The sequence below is a fragment of the Equus przewalskii genome, chromosome 22, assembly GCF_037783145.1.
Source record: "Equus przewalskii isolate Varuska chromosome 22, EquPr2, whole genome shotgun sequence".
Classification (NCBI taxonomy): Eukaryota; Metazoa; Chordata; class Mammalia; order Perissodactyla; family Equidae; genus Equus; species Equus przewalskii.
This window is the reverse complement of record NC_091852.1, coordinates 18,737,790-18,765,549: the sequence shown is the minus strand read 5'-3', so window position 1 is coordinate 18,765,549 and position 27,760 is coordinate 18,737,790. Positions and strand designations below refer to the sequence as shown.

The 27,760-nt window shown below is 45.2% G+C and overlaps 1 protein-coding gene across 1 annotated transcript; it reads right to left on the bottom strand.

The window, feature by feature from the left end:
• KLF9 (KLF transcription factor 9) lies at window positions 1–27,154 on the bottom strand. The gene is made up of 2 exons (XM_008539121.2): window positions 23,482–27,154; window positions 1–3,389 (listed from the first exon to the last, which is right to left on the bottom strand). The coding sequence occupies exons 1-2, from the start codon at window positions 23,984–23,986 to the stop codon at window positions 3,160–3,162; spliced, it is 735 nt and encodes a 244-aa protein (XP_008537343.2). The 5' UTR covers window positions 23,987–27,154; the 3' UTR covers window positions 1–3,159.
• Window positions 27,155–27,760: the final 606 nt, after the last annotated feature.

Here is a 27,760-nt window from a genome sequence, read left to right as displayed (position 1 = left end):
TTTATCATTTATTATTTTTATTTGGACAACATATATACATATGTACAAAATACCCACTGTCAGAATCCTCTTTTATAATTTCATTTGATTTACAAAAACGGGACAGCAAAATAACTTAGGTCACTAATACTGTACAAAAATAAAACTGATTAAACAGTTGTAAAGATCAGTATCTTACAGTGTTACAGATCATTCATCTGTGGCGAAAGAACGTCTCAATCTGTCCAGAGTGATGAGTACTGAGTTAGGTCTACCTGCAAACTGACAGCTAATCAGTGTCTGTAATTATAACTACCAAATATAATTCTCAAAAGAAGCATGATGTAGAGCCAGACCGTAAAGCCAGGGCATCATTCCACAGTGGTGAAGGGCTTTCTTCTTCCCTAACCAAGGAGAGGAGTTCTCTTAACTCTAAAATGATTAAATTTTCCAGAATATGACAACTACTTACAGTATTAGATAAAACAACTTTTCTTTCTTTTTAAACACCTGCGACAGTCTTTCAAAAAATTCAGTTTGGTTAAAAAAGTAAACAAAAATTACTATCCTGCATTTGGATTTTTACACGTTAAATCCATGGTCTTTTTAATATAAAAAGTAATTGTTTCATAGTTTTAGTGTTCAACGAACTCTAGTAGTCCTATTTGAACCATATCTTGAGATAGTAAACCTAATTCGAATGCTGGTTCCTGTTCCGTGACATTTGAAAACAGGATTTATCACAAAGAATAAAAAGCCTTGAGTTTATACGTTACGTTACTATAACATATAAGAGAATATCAAATGTGTGTTCTTCAACGACTTGAAAAGGCAAGTAGCAACTTTTTTTGGGAAGTAAATTGTGCATTTTTTTTAAAACAAGTTGCTGCATTGACATCCGTCTAAGTGCTGGACAAGAGCCACACATAGATTTACTCCTGAAACAATAAGGATTGTCTTTCACTGACTTTGCTTGGTTTTCCTTCATTTCATTCTGTGAGGGGAAGATGAGTTTGTACAAGTTTGCGGGTTGCCAGGCAACCCCAAACTCCTCACTCACTTTAGGCAGCGCGCAGAGGGTCACAAGTGGAACCATTCCATGAGTTCAGTCGGAAATAGGCGGCCTCACCTATATCCTATGGAAGAACAGATGTCCTTAAAACTTATTTTGGACACAAATTAAAATTTGGTTTGAAATAAGCGTTTCAAAAATCTGAAACAGAGGTAGAAAGTGTTCTTTGTTTTTTCCTGACATGTTTTCCCGCGAGAAAACACTTTCCTTTGTATCCCACGGCCTGCTCCCAGAGTCCCTAATGTTAAAAGCAGTTCTCTTTATAGAACTACTAATACACCTACGTTGATTAAACAAACGGAAAAAAAAACACCGTGCTAGTGATGGCTATAGTCTTGGAAGTCGGAGTTGGCCGTGACCCGTGCCTGCTGCAGGAGCCCACATGGCTCTGCCCTGGAGCCAGCCTGTGTCAGGTGGAACAACGAATTCACTAAGTGGGTGCCCTCCGTTCACACAACACATCTTATAGCACATGTATAAACTAGAGTGCACCATAGCTCCCTGTGTTAAATAGCAGATAAAATTGTCAGAAAGTGTTATTTCTGAAGAAAAAAAAAATGTAAACATTTCCCCCACGATCACTGCTGACTCCCCTTTTTTTGAGGTTTCTTCTGAACTATGAAAACTCAGTTCCTTTTTCTGACCATGTCAAGGCCAAAATTAAGTTCTCAGGTACATGGCGTATTATGGATGTAGTGGTTTCGGCCATTGTAGACACCTGGATACAAGAGAGAGAGTGGTGAGGCTTCGGCTGTACAAGATACAGTGATGTGCTTTCCTTTGTATGCATTCCGTGTGCCTTCGTGCTCCAAAAGGGACGATTTTCCAGAGTCTCCTCTGAAATTATCGTGGTATTTTCCCTTGGCACTCATTACTCCTAGGGACATATTTTTCTTTTCGTATTTCGGCTCGCTTTTCCTTTTACATCACTCTTGCACCTGTTAGTGGGAGTTCTGTAGGAACACAGGAAGGAGACCAACCAACCTTTTCCCCAAAAAATAGACATTTCCAGAGCTAGTCACAGTTATGCATCCATTCAAAAAAACCCAACAGAGTCAACGCCCTCTCTCTTCGTGGCATTATGGTACAATAGATGATGCTAACTAAAAGGATCGGAAAATTTGGAAAAGTTAATAGAGTTAAAATTCTGTCTGTTCTTTTGAAACTAAAAAAATATATACTATCCTCCTCCTCCTTCAGCATCTGTCATATATATTCTGCCCTCGCATCTCTGCCGTGATTTCACAGGGAAACGCATATACGGTAAACTAAGCAGATTATAACGTGGTTCCACATAGAATGTCTGTTTCTATCCTTAAAGCATGTATTTACCTTACTCATCCTCTGCATTAGAAAGTAGAAGTGCAGCTTATGTTCAAAAAGGACAATTCATACAAAGCAAGGTTTAAAAGTTCTGTACTTACTGTAACCTTTCAAAGGTTTGTCTTGATTAGTATAAATTCAGACTGCTTACCCATTGACTCTAAGTGACTTTTTTGTTCTCAAGTCTTTAGATGACAGATCATGCTGGAGTAAATGTGCTCTTGCTTGCATAAAGACAGCTGTGCTATGGCGTTTTTTAATCTCAAAAGTTAACGTGATTCAAGAGAGTGGTTTTGCTAAAGAAACGGAAGCACACTCGTCATTACATTAAAAGGTAAGAAAAACAATTCTGAGAGACAGCAAGCAGAAAGGGCCCAGAATCACTGTGTGAGGCCACAGGTCAACGCACCCAGTCAGACATATGTACACCAGTGTTGAATCTGGAAAATTCTACCCGAGTCTTGGCCTTACCCCGCCCACCCCCCCCCCACCCTCCCCCAAAAAAGTAAAGGAGGAAAAAAAAAAGAAGCATTTGCCTTCCTTCCAACAGTCAGAGACGGTTCAGAGTTGCCTCTGCAAGGGGACCAAGTGTTGACCGATCCTAGGCTACCATGTGCTTTTGAAAAACAATGCAGGGAGAGGAAAATTAGAATATTGACCAAAGAACAGTGGCTTCCTGTGCTGGCAGGGGGCCTCTTCTGGGCGTCGTTTCCGTGTCTGTCTGTTGGCTGGGAGTAGTTTTGTCTGTGGGGGTCCATCCCTCCCTGGCCCCGGCGGGTAGCACCTCACAAAGGGTGGGCCAGCGCCTTTTTTGACCGCTTGATCATGCTGGGGTGGAACTCGGTGTGGCGCCGGGCGTGCTTGGTGAGGTGGTCGCTGCGCATGAAGCGCTTCTCGCAGAGCGGACAGCGGAACTGCTTCTCCCCGGTGTGGGTCCGGTAGTGGCGGGTCAGCTCGTCCGAGCGCGAGAACTTTTTAAGGCAGTCTGGCCACGTGCAGGGGAAGGGCCGCTCACCTGGCAGGAGGGAATCAGACAGGACACGGTTTAAAGAACACGGAACCCAAACTCTGAACGCTGCTCATGGTCACCCATCTCTATGCCTCAAGGGATAAATCCTTTGCAGATGAGTTTATGGGCTGAATTATTCCCGTCGTCCACCCCACCCCCCGCCCCCATATATATGCTGAAGTCCTAACCCCTAGTACCTCAGAGTGTGACTGGATTTGGCCATGGGGCCTCTAAAGAGGTAATTAAGGTTAAACGAGGTCATTAGGCTGGGCCCTCCTCCAATGACTGGTGTCCTTATAAGGAGAGGAGATGAGGACCCAGAGGCACAGAGGAAAGGTCATGTGAGGTTGCTGGGAGAAGATGGCCACCTACAAGCCAAGGAGAGAGGCCTCAGAAGAAACCAACTGCACCAAGACTTAATCTTGGACTCCTGGCCTCCAGAACCTTGAGAAATGTACTTGTGTTGTTTGAGACGCCCAGAGTGTGGTACTTTGTCATGGTAGCCCTGGCAGACGAATATGATGAGGAAATTGCTGAGAATTATCTTCTCTAAGCAAACGAGCTTGCTATTTTGTACCCAATTGGATCCTCAAGAGTCTTGGAAATTATTTTTTCTGGTTTTATTCTATGCAGTTGCTGGCTTCCTGAGTTCTCTCAGAGGAATCCAAAAACTTAGGCCTTTGCTAAATTTCCTGGCATCTGATCAACTTCCCACCTGGAGCTGGCACCTCCCTCGAGCTCCTGAGTGCTGGGGCCGCTGGGCCTGTGTCTCAGCAAGTCTGGTGACAGGAGGCCTCCTATCTGACAAGAAAGCCTGCCTGTTCTTGAAACCAGCCTTCCTGCAAAGGCCATATTTTAAGTCATGTTGTCTTAATACTAAAAATAAGTTTGTTCCCTCTGCCACATAATAGTCCTTTAAACATCTCTAATCTTCTCTCCTCCAGATGAAACAATCCCAATTTCTTCCATATCTCTCATGAAAGAAGAATTGACATTATTCTAAAATAATAACACAGGTGCAGGCACAGAGCTAAGGGCTTTCCAGACATCATCTCATTGAATTCTCACAGGATACCCCACAAAGTGGCCCATTTTACTGATGAGGAAACAGAGGCTGGGAGGGCCAGAGTACTTGCTCAGAGTCACACAACTAGAAAGGAGAGCCATGAACTGACACCATATACTGGACTCCAGGGCCCATGTTCTTGGCCACTCAGCTGTCCTGCCTCTCATGGGTCATCAGGACTTGACAGTGTTTCCACATCCCTCCCCACTCCGATTGCTTTCCTTGAATTGATGTTATTGTCTCCGTGTCCCACTTAAAATGCAGCTGGCCTCACCCTCCAGATGTGATCAGGCCAGCATCAGGGGCCTCCTGACCCCTGGAATGGCAGGGGAGGGCCTGTGTCCATTTTGGGGGTGGGGAAACACACATAAGTAGAAAGGCAGAAGGAGCTGGTTACGATGAGAGTCTTGCTTGTCCCTTTTGTGAGTGACTGCCACCTCCTGGCTCTGAGCGCCTGCCTGCCTACTCCTGACACCTTTCCAAGCACAGCCAAAAGCAGCTGCTTCATAGACTCAGGGCACACAGACTCCTGGTTTCCACAGAACCCTCCAGACAGTCCTCTGGTAGCCGTGAGGAGTGAACACTTTCTCACTCCTGTCCCCACCTTCCTGGAACGCAGAGAGAGGCTCAATAGCGTGGAGCTGTCCAGCGTGGGGCATCTGAGTCATCCAAAAATTATCCATTCTCTCCCCCAGCTGGTTCTCACCTGTGCCAGAGATGTAGAAATAATAACAGCAAAACCAGACCTCGACCACCTTCGTGACAATCAATACAGGCTAAGGTTTTATTGCTGTTCTCTAAGCAGAGCAGTGATCGTCCAGCCCACTTGTTCTTGTGGGAAACCCAAGGTGGGCAAAACAAATCTGCACAGGCAAATTTGCTACACATGGGTCTAGGTACAAACCTTCACCGAGCTCTGGGCTGAAAAGCCACAGCAGCAAAGGGCAATAGCAAACCAATGGATGCGAGCCCTCCCCGAGGGGATGGGCGCTAGGGCTAATGAGGCATGAGGATGCTCAGTCTCCAGTAGGGCCAAAAAGGAAGAAAGAGAGCCTCACACTGAAGCCTCTGAAAAACTCAATGACACAGAGTTGAAAGCTACATGTTTGCAACTTCTGTGGGATCAAACAGCATTTTTACCCAGTTCAGCAGAATGCTGAGCAAAAGAAGAAATGCAGGTTGTCACAACCCAACAAGGTCTCAACCTCCCGGGGCAAGGACAACGTCATGTCTGACTTTTGTGTGCAAGCATTTAGTAAATGCCTAAACTCTGTGTGTGTGTCTGCTGAGTCTGTTAATCCTCCAGGTCGCTCACATGACCAAAGTCTGCTCAGAAGTTCCCAGAACACTGGAGAAGATTTCTGGGCTTTCCAGAATTAGACTGCAGTGAAGTCCTCTGTAACCCCAATGAAGTGTCTATGGGGACAATCTTCTTTTAAACATGTTATGTTAAAATATAGAAGGGTCAGAATTCATACAGTGAAATGTAAAAAGCAAACCAAAAGACCGTCTCTGCTGTCTTTACAGGAGCCCTCTCTCCACTGCCCTATGATCTGGTGGTAAGGAAAGCAATGAAAAGGAAAAGCTCAGTGTTCTCTCAATGCTTGTTAGGACAAAAACTGACAGAGGTGGTTTTCTTGGAGGAGTGGTAATGTGGTTTAGCTTACTCACTGGCACATGTTTCTTTCAAGTGAGTCATGAGATGAGGTTACTTTATTTGAATAGATCTGTGTCCATCGTGGGGAAAACGCATCAGAAGACCACTCTGCTGTGTGCTAGGACTGGGGAAGAAATAAAATGGCTTAATGGAAGTGATAGTGGAAAACTGTCAAGAAGCCTGAATCAGCTATATGTACAGAAGAACTCTTAAGTATTTATGCTTACGATTTACATATATATCAAGTGTAATCAGGGTGCATTCCCACTGAATTCACTTTCAATCTGGCTTATGGCTACCTTCTCTTCTCGGCCCCCCATAGTTGCCATTCTGTGATTGTTCTCATTGCTTCTAATGCGGATGCTGTCACTGACCTAGCATCCTTATCCCGGGGTGTTTCAGAGAGAAGAGAGGGCCACCCACAGAGCCCAGAGCAAATCAGAGCCAACGGCAGCCTTTGTTAGACTCATATAACTTGTATAATTCAAGCTTACAGTTTCCAAGCATTTAAAAAAAGATCTACTTGGAAGTGAATTGCTAGCGTAAAAGCTCCAGAATCATTTTATTCTTCTTGGATCCCTTGGAAAAGCATTAGGAGCTTTTAGTCAATGATCTAAATTAGGGGTTAGCAAACTATAGCCTACAGGCCAAATCTGACCTGCCGTCCATTTTTGTAAAGTGCATGAGCTAAGAATGGTATAAACACCATGCTCGTATTTGGTTTTTACCAAATGGTTGGAAAAAAAACAAAAGCAGAAGAATATTTTGTGACAGAAGAAAATTATATGAAATTCAAATTTTATGTCCACGTACAAAGTTTTACTGGAACAGAGCCATGCTCACTCGTTTATGTATCATCTGATGGCTGCTTCTTCACTACAACAGTGTCGAGTAGTTACGACAGAGATCGTACGGCCCACAAAGCCTAAAATATTTACCATCTGGTCCTTTGTGGAAAGTTGGCCGACCCCTGATCTCAATGTGAAGATGTGAACTTCTACGTGGTGTACACCACAGTGTGTAAATCCAGATGTCTTCAGGAGCCAGACATGTGATACAAACGGGTGAAATGCCAGGTGTATTAGCTCATGGGTTGAGGTAGAAATCATGGCCAAGTGGAGAGGCTTTCCCACTTCAAGACATTCAAATTCCACACTTTATAAAAAAAACACTGTACCAGCCAAGCAGTATGTGTGCAGGGGGACCTAGATTCTTCTTGGGGACTTACAATTTGCAGCCCTTTGAAATCATCCACCTCTTTAACTCAGCGGTGAGTTCGCATACAACCTGTTATGGGATACGTTTCGGCATGTTGGTTAACGATAGACACATAGTACCAACTAGAGAATGATACATACTTTGCCTCTAAGAAAGCATGGAATGGGGAAATCGTATGTAGAGAAGGAACAGAATTTAAGGCTGAGTGGGCCCACAGATGTTCTGCCGAGGGAAAGAGAGGCCTTAGAGAGGCTGTGGCTCACCCTTCATCCTGCAGCCAGGGGGACATCAGCAGGCGCTTTCTATCAGCTCAGGGCTAAGGCCCAAAAAAAGAATGGTTATGTGCAGACTGAACAAATTCATGTGGCAAAGCAACTATCAATGAAAGAATATTTAAACTTGTCTTTAGTATTAATGAGAGAGTTATCATCCTCCTGCGGAGAAAAAAAAAAAAGAACAGACATGTACTAGTGCTTTATTTCTGGCCTTCGCAGGAAAACACACCCAGAGGCAGTGACACAATAAACTCCGCTTTACTGGAGCAGAGCTGTTAACAGCACAAGTTTCTCCGTGTTCTCATTATTTATAAACCACTCCCCTCCCCTTCCAGCAACAAGCTAAGCACCTCTTGCTGACAGAGACTCAGCTCCGAGAATAAAATAAACTTGATCAAAATGGCCACTGAACACGGCACCAAAAGTGCACAGGCTTTCTCTGTGGAGACAGGTCAGGCCTGCAGAAGTCTCCTGGGCCTCCAGCAGGTTCAAAAGAAGTGGAGTGGGGCCTGCAGGCTGTGCCCCTGCTTACTTAGCACAAACGACGGCTCCCTGTTTATCAGAAGGAGCCTCCACACCACCTGGGGGTTAGTTGACGATGCCAAGAGAAGCTTATTCTTCTCGGCAAGGTCTTCAAACAAACGGTGGTGAGTTCTCCATAGAGAGGGAAAAAGAGGACGAGCTCCGGGCAAGTGTGGGGCTTGCTAACTGGATAGACCCCAGCCTGTCCAGGCTCCCCTGAACTCAGACAGGCCGCCACTGAGGTCCTGCCTGGGGTGAGGCAGCTCTGTGCTCTCCACAGTCCCCCTTTCCCACCTGGTTCTTCGTACCTCCCCTTCCACAGTCCCACCAGAGGGCCTAAAATGGGCTAACCTTAATTGAGGCAAGAAGTTTAAAAATGCAAACTCTGAAGCTTCCATTGCTTCTAGCAAAAGTAACCCAATCTAGTAAAACAAACCTAAGGGAATTAGGCCCCCTTTTCAGAAATGAACTCTAAAAATGCCAATTAAGAATCATAGCTTCTTGCAGACACACAAAATCAAGGCTGCTTCTTGAGGAAAAACAGTGTTTTTTAATTGTAAAAAAGCAACTAGGATCCCAGAGATAACAAGATAATCTCATATTAGAAAATCATATTGATATTGATATTATTCCCCACTTTAACAGGCTAATATGCCCCCACACCCCCACACACATCTTGCCTTGTCAAATGCCAAATAGTATTTGATCAAATTCAACATCCAAACCTCATAAAGCTTTTAGGAAAATAGAAGAATAAAAAATATAGATCTGAAACCCTTCCCCAGCAAGGTCAATAGTAATAGAAAGGTAGCATTCCCACCAACGCCAAGCTCAAGGCATGAAGGGACACCCACCCCGTCACTACAGCTATTCAATAGTGTTCAGGAAATGCTAGTGAGTGCAATTAGATGACAAAATAGGACGTAAACCCTGGGAAGGAGGAGGTGAAATAAGAATTATTTGTAGTCGACACAATTTTCTATTTGGAAAGGCTACAATAAATAACTGACAAATTAACATAAACTAGAAATGCATTCACGGGTGTAGGTATGCAAAAGAGCAATGGTTTTCTTATACACCAGCCACAGCCAGTCAGGATAAGCCTAAAAAGTTCAGGACCTGCATGAAGACAATCATAAAACCCTGATAGAACAGAAATGAATAAACGGAATGTTTCCCATGTTCTTGGAGGGTAAGACTCAGTGGTGTGAATATGGTAATTCTGTCCGAATTCCTCTACGAAATTAACACACACCGTAGAAATTCTTTTTTCTTGAACTTGACAAAATTATTCTAAAGTTCATTCGGAAGAATAAATATGCTCAACTTGCCAAGAAAATTTTGCAACGGAACAATAATAAGTGAGCACTTGCGATAGCAGTTATTAAAATGTATGATTAAGGCCGCAATAATAAGATAGTGTGATACCAGCACAGGAAAAGAGAAATCAGTGGAGCAGAGTTGAGTCTGAAAATAAACCCAAGACTCTACAGGGATGGGGTACTTCAAATCAGTGAAGGAAAGGATTCAATAAACGGCACATACATCTGCTAAAAAAAAAATTAAAAATTAAATCTAGATCCTCACGTTTACCTTTCACCTAAATAAATTCCCAATGGGCTAAAACACATAAACGTAAAAAAAAATAAAACCTTAAGGTAAAAGAAAATATAGGTGAATATTTTTAGAATCCTGGAATGGAGACAGACTTTCTAAACATGAAACCAAAGGCAGAATCTTACTTTAAGGATAATTTTGAAATACACAAAAATGTTAAACTTCTTCATGGCAAAAATATACATAAGTAAAAAAAAATAAGAAGCAAAACAGTGAACTAATAAAGGAAACTGCGGCATATGACAAAAGGTTAAAATCTGTAATATAAAAAGGACACGTAAATCAAAATGAATAGCCCAATTTAATACAACTGGGCAAGGATGCAAATAAGCAACTTACAAAATAAGAAATAGTAATGGCCAATAAATAAATCTATGAAAATATATTCAATCTCACAAGTAATGAAAACATGCCCATTAAGACATCAACAAAATATATATGAGGTTGGTGAAAACATTAAAACATATGTTCCCACCTATCATTGGTGGAGGCACGAGAAAACAGGCCCTCTAATGCATGAGTGGGATTTATAATTGGTCCAAGGCCATTTGGCAATATGTTCTTCTAGGAATTATTTTTGGTAGTAATTAGATAGGAACACAGAAATATACAGGGATACCAGCCTTGTTTATAAGGCTAAAACTTGGTAACAACTCAAATGTCTAACAATAAAGAACTAACTGGTCTAAGAGTTATAGAGTATCCAATATGGTGGAATAATATGCACTTGTTAAAACGGTACTAGATTGTTACATAATGAAAGGGAAAGATGTTAGCCGTCCAATGCTAAGTGAAAAGAGCAGCCTACAATCTGCTGTGTATGTGCGTGAACATCTATGGAGAGAAAAAATCCTGGGAGAATAGATAGAAAATGTGAATAGTAGCTATTGATAGGTGAGCAGATAAAGAGCAACTTCTAATTTTTTCTGTAATTTCCCCATTTTCTGATTTTTTTAAACAGCAAGTACAAATTTCTTTTATAATGAGAGAAGTCATAAAAAAGTTTTTTCGTATTAAAAAACATCTTACTGTAAACAAAGGAAACAATGACGCATTTGAGTTTAAATTTTTCCACAAATGGGTTGATCAAGAATACATTCCACTGGGGGGTGGGGAAGAGGACTCACACTCTAGTGAGAAATTACGGGAACACTCCAGTGCCCAAGACCAAAGCAAAAAGAAGAACCATTCTTTCTCAGATTGTTAGAAAGTGAGAAACTTTTGGAACAAACTACATCTGTTTTCTCTCTCCTCCTCCAGCTTCTCCTCTCCTACTTTTTCCATAGGTGAAAGGAAAATGCCCCTACACGAAGGGACAGGAATCTCCCTTCACATGCGGAGTTACACAGACAGTAGTGGCAGGGCTGCTCCCCTAAGGAGTGTCGTTAGGAAGCAGGGGGAGAGAGAGTGTGCAGACGTGCAAAGACGGGCAAGTAAAGTCCGATGCAGTGTTCCTCATGGACGAGGCTGGTAGGGCACGTGTCCACCCAGACCTGCCCCGACCCCTGGCACCTCACTGTCCATTGTCGTGGGTCCTCAGTCCCCATGGGAAAGCAACATTGACTTGCAAGTACAAAATGTGAGCCACTGCTTTATTGTGTTTTATTCCCATTATCCTCAAGTGCAGACCCACCCATGTATTGGACAGAAGAGGCGTGCAGGCCATCTCTGGGTACAGACAATCCTACATTTCCCCGCACAAATCATGCTGATTAATATTGGACTCAAATATCAAGAAATCAAAAGGCTCATTTGCCAGAAACATCGCTACATATGATGTTCTGAAGGAATAAAAACGCTTGATACGCTTTGGAAGAATAAACTTGCCTAAATGCCAACCTATCACATTACCATTTTCTCCTGGCCTCTCTCTCTCTGAATCCTTCTTGTGATTTGGTTTCCTTTCATATTTTATTTGTTGATATAACAAAGTCACTATAGAGTTTGGATGTGAGATCGTACTTCCTGGTCCCTGTGTTTATCTGTGGAAAGCAGCTTGTCCCATATTTTAGGGTCTGAACTGGGAAGTGGGTGTGTCTCTACCATCTGTCCCGCAGCACTTCCTCACTGGAAGCTGGTGTCTAGGCAGCAAGCCTGTCCGAATACTGCTTGCACATCCCCGCCCTCGACCGATCTGTGAGACAGCACATGTGCCAGGACCTCAGAAATAAGGACAGTAGACATCAGATTCTTGATTCTTTAGGTTCTCAACCCGGCAAGAGACACGTCTTCATGTCTCAGTTATACCGCCCCCACCTTAGCAACTCTGAAGCAACAGAGAGGTGAAGGGACCTCCCCACATCCACACAGCAAGGTCCAGGCCCAGATTAGCTGATTCCCACGCCCGCATTCGTCCTGCCATCCCAGACTGTGCTGCCTCTGTCGAGTTATTTGTGGGAAAAAGAAACAATAAATAAATAACCTCCTAGGCACTAAACGTTGAACTGGATATAAATGTCTGATGGCAAAACTATCCTGAGAACATAGATTCTTTGAAGCCTTGCATTTGGGGTGATTTTTATGACCATCTAATTCACACCTGTCCTGTTTCACACGAAGCCCGACTCAGAGACGACTTGCCCAAGGACACCCTCCGACTGGAAACGTTTTCCAAATTCCTTCAGTTTCGAGCAGAAAACAAGATTAGATGTGAAAGAAGAGCAAGGCCCTGAGTGACGGTACAGAGAGCCTTTGAGGGTGGGTTTTCCTAATTCTTACTCCCAGGCCCTTCTTTCCATATGCACTGCCTCTGGCAGGGCAGAGACGATTGAAAACAAGTAAGTTGCTGCTGAGCTTTAAGTTTCAAAATAGAGTTTGAAAAATGTAAAGCAGACCCCAAAGTCCTGCAACTCCCTTGATTTGCTAGAGCTTTGACCTGAGCTGTAGAGAAAGAGAGAGACCAGAGGGGCTGTGTTTACAGAGTAGACAGAGAGGTCTCTCAGACGGGCCCAGCACTCCACACTCTCCTTTTAGAAAGGGGCTTGGGCAGTCCCCAAGGAACAGCCACGGTTGCCTGGTCCCCAGCATGCTTAGGGCCTGCGTGAGCCCTCTAGGGAAGTCCCCACACACGCCAAGGCACCTGAGGAGTTGGCTGCGTGCCTGGGAGAAGGGTCTCAGGGCACGCCTCGCAGTTTGCACATTTCCAGACGTAAGGTGGGGACAGGGACTGTGTGTTCCTGAGCCCAAGACCACGTGGTCAGGAGAATGCCACAGGAGAGCTGAGTCACAGAGCACAAGGTTCTACCTCCCAGATCCACGGTGCAGGGTGCAGAGGCACTCTACTGCAGAGGCTGCCAGCAGGTGAGGACCAAGATCCAAGCAGCTGAGACCACCAAGGTCAAGGAGGGCATGCTCCATGGACAGCCCCCTGAGACGCCAAAAGAAGAGGGGAGCCTCTTGCCCACCAAACAACAGATCACTCCCAGGAGAAAGAAAGGCAAAGGGAGAGGGAGAGAGAACTCTGATTTTGCAAATATTTACCCAAAGGAAAATACAATTGAATACAGAAGAGACTTAGAGACCCTAAATGGCCAAGATGAAGTTTTTCTACTCACAGCAGAAATGGGTATGTGTGGGGGAGTGGACAGAGTGGGGAGGGAGATCGAGGACTCAGTTAGTTCTGCTTATGGACAGTTACCACTTTGCACACCCCAGGTTTGTGACCAGGAGATTCCTACTCAATGCACACAGTTGCTTTACAAGGGCCACTGAGACTTTTGGCGTCCTTAGCGAACACAAGGATAACCTCTCCATTCGTGCACTTAGGTGAAATTCTATGTAGCATCCACAGCTTCCAGCCTGGGGGCAGCTGCTATCCAGAGAGCTAAAGCCTTTGGCTCAGGAAAGACGATGGGTAAAAGGAAAATACAGGAGTCGAGACTGTTGTCTGCTTAGTAAGTGGCTACTCTACAGCCAGGTTGTGGTTCTCGCAATGACTCAGAGTGACTAGCGATGCTATTCCAGCATGTGTTTCCAGCTTTTTCTCTCTGGTCTCAACCTCTGTACACTGTAAGGCTGTGACGGCCATAGATCCTACTCACACATGCCACATGGGCCATCATCTAATAGTTTTGCAAGCTCTAAGAGAGTAAGCCACTAATTCACATGGCCTGGTGTTTGTTATCAAAGACCATGAGGAATGGCAGGGCTGAGCTGTCCAAACCAAAGCACCCCCCTGCCTGACTCCCCCAGGCATTTCTGGGCAGCTCTTCGACATTTGGGAGCAGGCAGGATGTCGAGAACAAATGACTCAGGTTGGAAGGGCACAGCCCATCTTTCTTTCACACGGGGACCTCGCTTCAGTGGGATCATGCTCCCCAGACAAGCACTTGTGGTTGGCCATGGGTATGATGTACATCATGAAAGAGGGAAAGCCAGCTGTTTGGGTGTCATTCTGCTTATTTTCATTAAATTGGCAATGGTATAAAACTACTGTAGAATTATGGCCGCATAGCGATTTAAGTCACTTTAATGTGTTTTTGCAGGTTATTTTTAAGATCTAATTTTTGCCTCTAATGATTTATTATGGTGTTTTTGTTGGGCATCACTCACACTGAATAGACTTCTGAGTCCCAACGGGAACTGCCATATAAAAAGTTCGTCTTTGTAAAGATGAGGCCTTGATCATTTAGCACATGGGGTGACAAACATTCATAACCCCAACTCATTTCTCTGGGCATCTAAATAGACAGGCAACTGGGATGAAGACCAAGTGAGCGGGACTGCTGATCACACTGCTCTTGCTATTCTTGTTCCACGCGAGGCTTTCAGTCCTGGCTTCCAGAACCTCCACTGAGAAGGGCCTAGGGGTATGTGCTTGAGCACAAGAAAAACAAGTTGAAATAATCGATCTTCTACCAAGACCATTTAGTCCATGCCCTTGTGGCCTATCTTTTAGGTTGAACTCCAGAGATAGCTCACAGCTCTTTCTCTTCATGGGGAGAAAAAGATGGAGAAAAAAATGTTGCTATATTGATCCATCTTTCATTTTGTCAAACTCTGCTCTTTAGAACATCCTGTTTGTCATTCTAAATGGGCAGATAGAGTGACTGTTGGTTTTGCCTGTGTGGCATCCATTCACTCTTTTGGATAATACATAAAACACCTTGAATTGCCTTTTGGAAACCACCCCTTCCCCACTCTAAGTCTATGTAATCGCATGGGGGTGACCCCACACCCCGAGACCCAGAGGCTGGATGTGACCCAGCTGTGCCTCGGTGACTGAGTCCACGGACAGGCACACAATTCTAACTCAGTCATGAAGCTCGAGGCCTGGGACTTTCACTGGAATCACTGGGAAAGGGGAACGGTCTTTCCACAGGGCTTGCTGGCTTGGCAGGATGGGAGTTTGGAACTGCTGGCAGCCATCTTGCCACCATTCAGAGACAGCCTGCCCATGAATGAAGCCAAAGCAAAGGACAAGCCATGCTGAGCTGGGAGAGAGGCAGACACTGAGTACCTGTATCGAGAGAGACCTGAAACTACAGTGACCCCAGGTGTGTTGGCAATTTGAATCAGTAAAGTTCTAGTTTTCATTAAGCCAGTCCAAGTTTGGATTCTGTCGCTCACAACCAAGAGTCCTGACTCACACAGATGTGGACCCAGAGCTGGGGTCTTTTTCAATCGGAAGGAAGCAGGTTCTGGATAACTATTAGAAAATACAGGATAGGTTTGGTCAGAGTCCAAGATTTCTGCAGATATTCCTAACCAAGGTTCATAAAAACCCACCACAAGCCAGAGTCACAGCACAAGAGTAGAGAGCTAAAGACTGGTGGCTTTGGGGCCAAATCCAAGAGAGCCATGCAATAGCCAGGGTCTCTTCCCCTCTGGCAGAAACCCAATGGGTCCAGGTCAACAAGCATTCATGCGCAACTCCAAGCACCTGGAAACATACTGGGAAAATTCCAGAGTAACCTTGGACTAAGTTAACAAACTCCAAGTCTAATTCCTCTTATAAAACGAGAATAAGAGTCCCTTCCTATCTTATAGGACTTCTGTGAGTTTATATGTGACAATGTATGTAAATCATTTGGCTTGGAACCTGGCATATAATAAATGCCGGATGTTACCATTATTATTGCTATCATTACCACTAACATTAATAATTTACTATTGTTCTTACTATTATTACTGTTATTTACAATGCCTGCTGTCAACATCTAGCACAGCTCTTTGCATGTAACAGTCACTCAATAAATAAATATTATGTAAATGAATGAGCTGCTGCTGGATTAATCTGGAATTGTAAACAAAAATTCTAGGAACCTCAAGGGCTTCTGGGCAACACATGTAAATTATTTCTTTTTAATTATAAGACTCAGGATATGGGGACACTGTACAAAATGCTTTAAATACCCCATCTGAATTAAGTCTCATAACTACTCCATGAGTATATAATTACTGAACTCCATTTGACAGATGGGAAAACTGATCTCAGAGTTCTCATAATTAGAGAGGTGAGATTCAAACACAAGTCTGAAGAAGCAAAAGGTAGCGCTCTAACCACTCATCCTATAGCCTCCCTACTGACTGTAAAGGCCTCTCCTAGAGGACCCTCCTGCCCCCCAGCCCCATTCAGGCTCCTGAGAGTGGGCTGGTCCCCTCATCATTGGCTTTACACTTTTCCGACAGCCTCTGTCTTGTCAAAGTTGGCTCCCTGGACGGGAGAGATGGTGAAACATTTTTTCCCCTTCTATCTTTTTGAACAAGGAGAATCTATCAGATTTCTTCCAGTTCTGAGATGTCCATAACTCTCAGGCAGGATTTCTGTGCTTTTGTCTGTTGCCTGCCCCACTGATCCCCACTTTGGTTCAACTCAGGTCCTCCGAGAGGCGCTCACTTCCAAAACGATGGAGAATCGCCTTGGGAAAATGTCCGAACCTTGTTTAAGACAAAATACTGCTGCCTGCGTTTCAAATCCTTGCCATTAATTTTGTAAGGCTTAAGCTCCATCTCTTTATTTAAATCTATTTAAAGAATGTCCTCACTTTTTTAAAAGGTTCGATCAGGGGTGAATTCCATTCTCCTGTCAAATTTGTGATCATTCTCAATTTTGTTTAAAAAAAAAATTTCAAAGGCCCGGGGTCCCTGGTGGCTAACTGGGTCTTGCAGCTCTAGAACCTTTAGATTTCAGATCCAGATGTTCGATTCCCATGCCAGGACTCCAAAGGCTCACAGACTTCATGATAAACCGAGATGAAAAGGGAAGCCTGTGGGTACACCATCATACACGTGGGCTTTAAGCACAAATGGAAACGAATGCCTCCCAGGATCCTATGCATAAAAAATGGATGCACCTCACTCCCTTAGTGGGAAAGGCATTCTCTATGAATAATAACGTTAGTCCTATTATTTGCTGAGGAGACTGCTTGAGGCCGGGATAAGACAAATGCTTACTCTTGGCCTTAATGCACCAAAAAGGTATTAAAGTTTCAGGAGGGCTCCAGGAAGGGATGAGGAGGAAACCTCCCAGGCTCCCCGCCTTGGGCTGTTCAGGGAGAGCTACTCCCATCATGAAAGGGCAGAGGTCCCTGGGGCTGACTGCGCCTCTGCCCTTTTGCTTGGTTAATTCGAAGCAGCTCTTTAAATCAAGGTAAAAAAAATGTTAACCACAGATTGAAATCCTCAGGAGACCCGGGGGGAAAGAATTCAAACCAAAGAAGTGCAAAGAAATCACAATGAAGGAAGATCTCCACACTTCATCTTCAGAGGACCCAGTGCTTTCATTGTGCTACTGAGGAAACGGAGGCTCTGGGAGATTGTACAAGATGCCCAAAGTCACATGCTCCTCAAGGCAGAGAGCCAGCTTTTGAGCCCTGGGGGCCTTTCCAAACCCTCCAAGCCGCCCCCAATGCTTAAATGGAACAATCCCCATCTATCTGAGAGGGTGGGCATACGGATTTTTTACAGACAAAATGATGGATGTGATGACCTCTCAAGGTCACTTCCAACCTCTAAATTCTATTCTTTGGGTACTAACAACTGCTGCCACCAAGTGCTCTGAGTTAGGCCTAGGCCTGTGACTAACTTTCCAACAAAAAGTGGGGCGGAGCAAGAGACAGGATTGCTCAAAGACCACTGCTAAGGATCCCATTTCTTTCCCTTTTTAACCATCTGTGGGGTTTTTTTTTCCTTTGGCCCCTCCTCTTTGCGTGTGTTGCATAGAAACAGAAAGTGCCTTTGTACCAATTACTAGGCACTAATTTACTCTCTTCAGTGGGCGCGGGGCTTGCTGGAGAAACATTAGGAAAAGGTGGGAGGGTCGGATGTGGGGGAGGACTCCAGCAGCACAGGCCTGGAATGCTGCATGCTTTTTCTCCAAGTCTGAGAACAGCTAAGAGGAGGGGAAAAAACCCAGAAAATTTGGAAGTCAAGACTAATGAAAATGATAAAGCTGTTTTTTTTTTTTAAATCAAGAATGCTAATGATCACAAGGCATTCAGAAATCAGATTGATGGGCTAGAAAACCAGCTCTAACCAGGGCACATCAGGTTGTTTTAGGGGTACCAGAAAGAGTGAATATCAGGAAATTGTCCGCCCACTTTTCTTCTGAATGAACTTATTAAGGAAGACCATTGTCAGCCACTTTCCCAATATGTCATATGATATTTCTCTCTGGGAAGTCCAATCTGGGAATTTCCCACAGACGTTGCAGAATGACTAGTTCTTAGGATAAGCGTCAATAATTGAGACAGGAATGTAAATCTGACCCTTCTGTTCAGAGTCCAAGAATTCATTTCCCTCAGGTTAAATCTTTGCGTCTGAGGGTAATGGGGTGTTACCATCAAAACAGCCCTGTGTTTACTCTGGTATCTCCCTCCCCCACTTGCACCCCTCCCCTCTCTCTTGTCACCATTCACAGAAGATTTGAGAGGAAAATCGAAGCAAACAATGTTTTTACTCTGAAATTCTACTCCACTTGTATTTTCTGTTGTGAAATAGTCATCATGACAGCAGTAGAAGCTTTTCTAAGGTAACCCCACTTTGTCTTTGCTGGGACAGGAATAAAGAGCTGTTGGGTCTCTGGACAGGCCTCAGGCCCCAGGGTGAGATTCCAGCATCAGGCTAGGGCACTAAGGTCATATTTCCCTGGAATCAAGGGAGTTTTAGCCCCTTGTCTGAAACCCGGAAGCAAACCCTATAGGACATCCCTACAATCCTTATGAACCTACCACCCTCTACAGCTAGAGACCATTTGCAGCCCTCTGCTCTCTTCCTGAATGTTGATTGTTATTTTTTCCTGACAGGATACATGAGACTGTGTCTAGACAGCCTCACTGGGGGGTGAGGGGGTGGGGGGTGGTATTGCCCCCAAGGGGCAAAAATTGGATCTTTGACAGATGAAAAAAGTCTTAGCTATTACAATGGTGTGTGGCCTTCTAAAGGGACACAGTGCACAGACAGCTCTACAGTATATCTGTGGTACTAAAATGACATGGGGGGAAGGACAGTTATGGAAAAAAACCCAGCTATAGTCTCCTGAGAGGAGAGAAAATGGGGAAAAAAACAATGATCTGTGCAAGCCCCACTCAAGCTTAGTTGTAAATGCATCTCGGATGAAGCGTGTCAGGTTATGAAACACCATTCCACATCACAGTGGGAACCCTCTGGAAAGAAGACTAGGCAGAGAGAATGTCTCCTTAAGGATCAAGGCACAGAGCCTCCCTTCTCCTCACGAAGGGAAGAGGAAGTGGTAAAGACTGGGCAAGGGCTAATTAACCAGCTGCCGAGGCCACTTCTGAGCGGAGGCCCCTAGTCTGGGGCCTGCTGCCAAAGCCAGACCTTGCCCTGTCCCTGAACCCCTGCTTCCTGGATAATGGACATGGGTCCTTCTCACACCTCTGATGAAACTAAACTCTCCTGAACCAAACAGTTGCCTCCAAAGCTCTTTGCAGTAATTATGGGAGGAGAACGCAAGAGGCACGGAGCAGGCCTGGTCCCTGCATAAGCAAAATTTTAAAACTTTAGTCTAGCTACGGAACATCCCTCCCCAGTTAAGGTTGGCTGGTAACGGACATTTCCAGAGAGGCTGGAAAATCGCTTTCCCGTATTGGAGGATAACTTCCACTGTGGGGGCCGGGCTATCTGGGTCCCTTTCACCAGACAATCTCAGTACCCCAGGGAAATGTACCAACAGGGCAAGAAAAACAGAAGCAGTCACTCTTGGGATGTTGTGGCTCTTGTCTTTCCTTGTTTTACATGAAATTCCTCCTGCCCTATTAAAATAAAAAAAAACCAAACTATGATTTTTAATTTTTTTTCTATAAACTGAGGTGTGACGGACGGGATTTAGGGCTTTCTGATTTCCAGAATCCTGTAACCAGTGTCATCAAGCTCAACCCACCGTCACCACTTGAGGACAGCTGACTTAAAACCCTCCAAAAAGAGAGTGAAATTGCACCTGGCAGGAATATAAGGCCTAAGGTTTCCATCACTGGGATGTCAACCTAGCACGACTCTCCGTCAGCCAGTTCCAATGACTTCCAATCTGGAATTTAGATGTAGTTGTTCCCCCCCACAATATACATATAGTCTACGTGCAGGGTGAGGGCAGGGTCAGGAAACTTAGATACACTGAAAATTAGTTGTAGTTTCAAATAATATGCTCGATATGTTTTCAGACAAAGTACTCCAATGGGTCTAACTGTTCATCTAATTACAATAAATACACCTGAAGTATCCAAAATGTCTGGAAACGGAAAAGAGTGTATTTGTTCTCTGTTTTTTCACATTAACCATCCACTGCTTCACCTGAGAAGATTATCTGATCTAGAGGCTGAAGAAAAACACATCGTGCATAGTATCGGAAAATGTAAACTAATGTACTGCTTAAAAATAAGTTTATTCTATGTTTCCTGGGTCTGAGGACACCCTGTCTACTGACACAAATTGTAAGATCCAGAGCTTCTTGATGGCCTACTGTGTGTGGAATTCTATTAGGTGCTTTATGTTATCTTGTCTTTGGACAAGAACCTATGAGGTGTCATAGTACCCTATCTTGTGGATTAAGAAGATGAGCTCAAAGCAAGAAGGGGTTGCAAACTTGAATGCCAACAGAGCCAAAGTAAATGATTAAAATAAGGGACACTGCCCCATATAAAGAATAACCAGTTCAAGCCAATTGTTCCTAGGCAGGAATTCAGGCCTAGTATTGCCAGATCATTCGATTTTTCCAGAGAAGCCAGAAATCTGGATTTGTGTCGAAATCCTCTGATTTTTAGATGTTGATAACTAATTAAATTTTTATGAACCCTGTGTTGGGCAAGCCAAACAAATTTGCCAAGCAAATTCAGCAGCAGCTCTAGTTTGCAAACTCTGAATTCAAGTAGCTTGCTTAAGGTGTCACAACTGGGGAACAGTAGGACAAATGAGAACCCAGCTCAGTGCCTCAGAAGGGTCTTTTCTCTTAGGACACTATATATATACCTGCACTGAATTAAATGCAATTTTGTTTAAACGACTCTCAACTTCTACAGCCACGGGTTCTACAGAAGTAGCAGCTGTTTGAGGCAGGAGGAAGAGGTGAGCAAGCTGCAGGCGGGATTCTTGTCCGGCTGCATTGAGCAGGGGGGTGTGGCTGGAATTTTAGCTCTTAAAATCTTCACAGAATGCAGACATTCCAACACTATCTCTTGTCCACCTTCTGGAGTGAATACCAGCAAAAAGAAAAGCTCCTTACCCCACCTCAAAGACAATCTAACACCAAGCTGTATCTGAAATTTCCAAATCCATGAGACCTCCTACCAGTCTCTTATTTAATGTCCCCTTTGCACATACCTTCTCCAGCAGGAGGACGCTTCCGACTATAGACACAGAGGCCGAGGTTTTTGCTCAACCATGTCCTAGCGTGACAGAGCCCCAAGCCATAAATAAGACACCTGCAATCACCATATCGCTAATTTCAAAAGACTGACTGTAGCATTTAAAACGGGATTAACATTTCACTTCGTTTTCCACTCTTAACTGTGTAAGAGGTTCTCCTGAAACAGCTGAGCCGACTCGCCTTATGGAGAATTGAAGAGCACCACGCATGCACGCACACATGAGCAGCCATTTCTATAAATGCCTTAGAAAATCACTCAGCCGAATGGTCCAGAACGCTGGGAATCTTTTTTTTTCTGAGTTGAACAGACTCAGGTAGCTCACACAGAGGCACTGCAGGCCTCCCCAACGGTACGACTGGGCAGCTCCCTGAAGGAGAAAGTGCCTTTGCTCAAGGTGGCAGTGGGTGTCGATGGGAACAACTGTAGTCCGGGAACATGGCTGACGCGGCCAGGCCCGCCCAACAGCTGCCGGTGAGTAACACCCTCGGTTAATATACCCCTACTTCACCCCCGGGAGCCACGCTAAAGGTCACATCCCCCATTCAACCTTACAGATACCAACTTTAAAATGTGCTATTTTATGGCAACCTAGATGACAGCCCCAAACAGAACCTGATTTTACATTAACCACGGAGGACCTTCGGTTTTACTCCTGTGCCAAGCAGCCACCTCCACAAGAAGCACTTTCCAAAGAAAATAAAACATGAGATGCAGTTACGTGGCCATTCTTTGAAAAGACCAAACCAAACCAAACCAACCAATTATCATTTTAAAACCACAGGCCCAGGGCCTCATCTTAAAATTACAACAATTACACCAAAAAACGACAATCCTTTTCCAAGTAACTCGGACAACCACCTCTTAAACATGGTGTCATAGGACAGAAGGAAAAGGGGTTTCCTGAGAGGACCACGCCCCGTGCTTCCTTATCGGAAGAGCACTTGCAAAAGAACCTTGCTAAAGATGGTGAGACAGCATGGCCCAATGTGAAGGCTTTCCAACTTTTTCTGAGTATGTTAAACAGAACCAACAGAATTGGCTGACCAAGGTCCCTGTCAGTCCCCAAAGCCCGTTTTATACTGCAGATGTCTTCCTAGCCACATTCATTTGGCCAGCCCTGCCTCTTGCTCTCCCTGGGAGAGACCCTTCCACGAGGCCGACCATTGCTGAGCCTTGACAGCGGGCAAGGACCACACCTCCTCAGTAACCGCTCTGCTCAGAGGTAGAGGGTGCGACCTAAGTCACGTGGAAAAAAAAAATCCCCTCTGAAATCTCTCTTATTAAAAAAGCTAACTAGTCGTGAAGTTAACCCACCAACCACCACTTGATCAAACTCCTCTGCTGCCTGAAGCAGTGTTATTTTAAACCTCTCTGGGGACTCCCGGCCAAATTTAAAACCACCTTGGCAAGCCCTGAAAAGTAGCAAGCATACGGCTAAATGAGTCCTTAGTCATCCCCGAAAGGTTCCATGTCAAGGGTGCCGCTTGCCCCCAGGTTTTGGCCACTTCGCTGCAACCCCACAAGAGAATCAAATAAAAGATACGCCATTTGACTTCCCCCCCGCCTGCGTCTGCCCAGGTGCGGTGGCCCCACCGTCGCTGGGTGCGGGAGTCCTGGGGGCGGGGCGGGACCGGGGAAGGGCGGCACCGCTCCCCGCGGAGCCACGCACAGGGGCTGGCCCTCCGCACTCACTCTGCCCGCCAGTTTAACGCTCTCCGTGGCTTCTAGAGGCCGAGGACAATTAAGAAGAGAGTGAGCTTGCCGTCTCTACACCGTTCAATTATTTAAAGAGTTAAACAGCATCTTATCCAAAATGTTTGCACCCTTGAGGCCGAGTGTGGTGTCCTTAACGCCCAGGATCGCTGCCCGGCCAAAGGTGAACTAACCCCCGAGCTCGCTGGGAGAGGGAGACGCCGCTAACCTGTATGCACTCTGTAATGGGCTTTGAGATGGGAGGATTTTCCATAGACTTTCCCACAGCCACTGTAGGGGCACTTGTGCCTCTTTTCGGAGGCGTGTTTCCCCTTCGCAGACACTCCAGGGTGGAGGAGGGAGAGTGGGCTGGGCGCGCTGCCAGGATCCTGTCTCTCCTCCGGGCTGTGGGAAGGACTCGACCCAGATTCGGTGGTCACGTCGCTGTCGGATCCCATATCCTCATCCGGACTCTCCAGACTGTCGCTGCACACCGAGGGGGTCTGGATGGGTCGGTACTTGTTCAGGTCCAACAAGCTCTTGGCGATGGTGACCAGCGTGCAGTAATCCTTCCAGGTGTCCCCCGGGTCACCGTGCTCCTTGGTCACCTCGCGCTCAGGTAGTCGCAGTCGCTCGGCGTCCGGAGCGCCCCCATGCTCCGGCACCGCAGCGCGGTTCGAAATGGAAACCAGACACTGGGCAGCCACGAAGTCCATGTAGGCGGCCGCGGACATGGTGCGGGCGACGGCAGCCCCGGCGGCGCGGCCAAACTTGGCGGTGGCTGCGGAGGTTCGGCTCGCCCTGCCCTGGCCTCGGACGACGAGCGCGGCGAGGCGCGGCGCGGCGCGGCGGCCAAGGGGGCGGGGGCGCGGGGCGCTTCCGACTCGCAGGAGCGCCGAGGCGACCTCAGCCCCTCATCTTTACGTAACCGGCAGCGCCTCCGCACGCAGCATCCACGGCCCCGGGCTCCGCCGCGCTGCCGCCTCTTGCCGCCGCCCGTACCCCGCGCCGGGCGCGATCCCCCCGACGGGCGCGCCGGCTGCTCCTCGCCGGCTCCCTTGGAAAGATGCCACACGTGGCGGTCGCAAGTTTATTCGACTGAAAACGCCCCCGAGGCGCTGGGAGAGGAAACTGCAAGAGAGGTACACGCCCTCGGCCGCCTCTCCGTCGAGCCAAAGCCCCAGGACATTCACCCGATCACCCCGACGCAGGTGGCAAGGGCCAGACCAGGTGCCAGGTCTAAGAGATACTTTTCCCCCAGTCCGCGGACGGCTTCGGAGCCCCTTCTCTTGCCGGTCCGCACCGTTCCGGCATTCTCTTGCTCAGTAACAATTTCGCAGAATCCCATCACGTCACAACCCAAACCCCCTCCAATTGGCCGGTGGGGAGGGTGATTCAACTCTGTTTACTTTCTCCCCCTGCCAGTCAGAAGGGCCTTTCGGTGGAGAGGTGCGTCTAGAACTGAGGCGTGCGGCCAATCCGACTGTTCCGTTTCGCTGCCTCGTGCTACCCCTACAGCCTCGAATGCTGACATTTAAAAGGGTAACAGCCGGGAGGCTGGAAAGGAGCAGCCGCTCATCTTCAAGAGGGCCTCTGGGTCCGGTAGCCGGTCCAGGCCTCCCCGCTCACGTTCCAGCCTGCGGAGCTGCGGGACACACCTTCCCTAGTCAGTTGTGCCCGTTCTTATGACAAAAGAGAACTTCAGGTTCGGTTTTCCAGCTTGCAAAGAGTTAAGTGACTTCCTGCAAACGCTACAGTCCCAGCAACCGGCCTTCCAATCAAAAGTAAGTTGGTTGATGTCACTGACATTGGCTCAGCCAATCAGAAGGGCGTTCCGAAAGCAAGCGCTCGACACTTGTAAACGCGAGGAGCTGTAGTGAAACTGGACACATCCTTGTATTTTATGTTGCCGGTAGTAAAATTGAGATATGTATGGGAGGGCAGGGGTGATGAATAAATGCCATGTGAGTCTATAATTTAAAAAAAAGCAACTAAATATGTCAAGTCAGTTGCCCAAGAATAAACACAAATGAGAAAGCATCAATTCGTTTTTTCAGTTTTGGGGCGCAGCATACTTTGGGAAAGACTTTAAATAATTTTTCCATCTTATACATTAACTATGACTAATTCATCTTAAAAATGCAGAGCCGACAAAAGTTCTGTTTTAGAGCACAGTCTTTCTACTGTCTGGCTATTCTTACATTGGAACACCTCATCTTTGGTTTTGTGATGCTTCTTAATTCCTCTTTCCCCAGTGCAATTTATTCTAGGTTACTTTAGTTTTTCTTTTGAAGCTATTGTAACCCACCTTCAAATAAGTGGGGACAAAATCCTTCATTTGTATAACGTAAAAAACGAAAATGAAGCATTCTTAGCTCATTTTCTTTCCACAGATCCTTGCCTGGTTATTGGCATGTGTTTCTCTTCCCTTGCTTTACAAAGGTGGAGACTGAGACCCAGAGAAATGACTTCTCCCCCTTATCAGGTGGATAGTGACAGAACTCAATTGAAACCATAAATCTCCTGACTCCTAGCTCTTTGGGCTTTATGACAATTGAGCCCTTTGGTTTTGTGGAATATTAACGGTGCTAAACAGACTCTTAAGAACTGGAACCAGCCAGAGATCCTAAGCCATTGAATATTGTGGCGTTACTTGATCAACAGTTAGTATGGGTCTTGGAGTCTGATTAACGCAGTTTGATTCTCCCTCTGGATGAAGGATGGGGTTGTTTTCCATCTTGATAGCTGAGAAAAGAATCTAGTTCCAGTGTCTCTTGCAGGAGGTGTACTGTCAGCACAACTCATTAAAAATACATTTATTTTCCTAACGGGGTGTGAGAAGTGCCTGCTTCTATGTGATGCAGATCCAGTGAGGTCCAACCAGGGCCCTCACTGGCTGTTAGCCTTTGTCAAGGTTTGGGAAAGTTACACCAAGTTCCTGGTCTCTAAAGGAAGGGTCCAAAATTAACCCTCCCAGTTTGAAGGCTAGTATAGTTTATTTTGATTTTGCTTTTGAAGTGGTACAGGAAGATATTGGAGTAAATGACTACACAGGAAAGGGAAATAGAGAAAGGGAGTGCTAGTCAACCAAGAATATCATCATCACATCACCATCATGGTAAGGTAGGTACATCATAGTAGGAAAAGTGAAGCCCTCTTCGAGTTCTTGTATTCCAATCCCCTTAATTTTAGAAAAGAATTCACTGAAGCCCAGGGGAGTTTGCCTACTTCATGATTTTTCTGGGACAAACTGTCCCCAAGGATACGTGATCACTTAGAAACTGCACCTTTCCTTGCTTCTTTAAGGTCCAGCACAAATACCAGTGGGATGTCTCCGGGGTCCCTATGAGCACAGCCTGTACAGTCTCTCAGACTTTCGCATCGTAACTGGCATTGCACTGGGCACCTCCAGGTGGTCCTAGAGTTAACTTTGGGGTTATTCCAGAAAAGAAGGAAAGTCTCTATCTTTCCTTGAAGTTTGTAATTCAGGAACTTGAATAAGTCAATCATCATAGGTTTTTTAAAGATCTAACTTTCCCCTCTCCTACTTCTTGCCCTCCTTAAATCCCTTTAATTTTGTTAGGACTGGACATAAACCTTGAACTCTCCTATTTCATTCATTTCAGAGTTATCAAAGAAAGTAATAAAATGAAACAGATTTCATCCACATGAATTTCTCTCCCACATTTACAAACATAACTGCTGCTTGACTTGATTTAGAATATCTTTTTAAACCCAGCAATTCTACAATTGTAGAATGCCTTCTCCTTTTTCTCTTTTTCCACTCATTCACTCTCCAGATATTTATTTTTCTGTCAATGAGCTAGGCATGGGGGAATACAGAAATGAAAAAATGATCTGTCCTCAGTGAGGCTTAAATGTTAAAAATAAATAAATAAATAAATAAATATATATATATATAACAACATATCACAATAATAATTCCTACATCAAGATTTTCTTCTTATATTTTCAACAACAGGGTTTCCTTGCTGTGTTGTGTATTATAATAGTTTTATGATTAAAACCAGCTTATGCTGTTCTGCCAGCATGTGGTTGTCCTAATTAAAATTCTGGCAAAATAAATTATCCCAAATTAATATGAATCATTCCTAATTACAATGAATAATTTACCAGTAAAGTATATATTATGCTACATAAGTATAAGAGGTCTGTTTTCTCCCAAGTTAGTCTTTGTAAATGCACATTTCAAATCCACACAAACCAGCTGGGAGGAGCATGAGAAGTGAAAGACCGTAACTGAGCTCCTGGTTCATAAGTATGCATTTTCCTCCCTAAGTTCTGCCTAAGCCTTGGCTTTATCATCCAAGTTCTCAAGAACAATGGCTTATGGGTCTGCAGCTAGAACATATAAGTCTTATTTTCCGTGCATCCTAAAGTAATTACTATCATTATCACCTCAGCGCCTACAGTGAGCTGATGGCTTCAGCATGTGTTCAGGCCAGCGTGAGGCATGGAACTGGCCTCCTGGGCCTGACATGAGCTGT

Bases quoted from the DNA above. Each gene is read 5' to 3' on its own strand.
- KLF9 (XM_008539121.2), bottom strand. From the start codon at position 23,986: ATGTCCGCGGCCGCCTACATGGACTTCGTGGCTGCCCAGTGTCTGGTT. The intron at 3,390-23,481 runs GTTAGCGGCGTC...CCCTCCTGCCAG, and splicing joins CCATTACAGAGTGCATACAG to GTGAGCGGCCCTTCCCCTGC.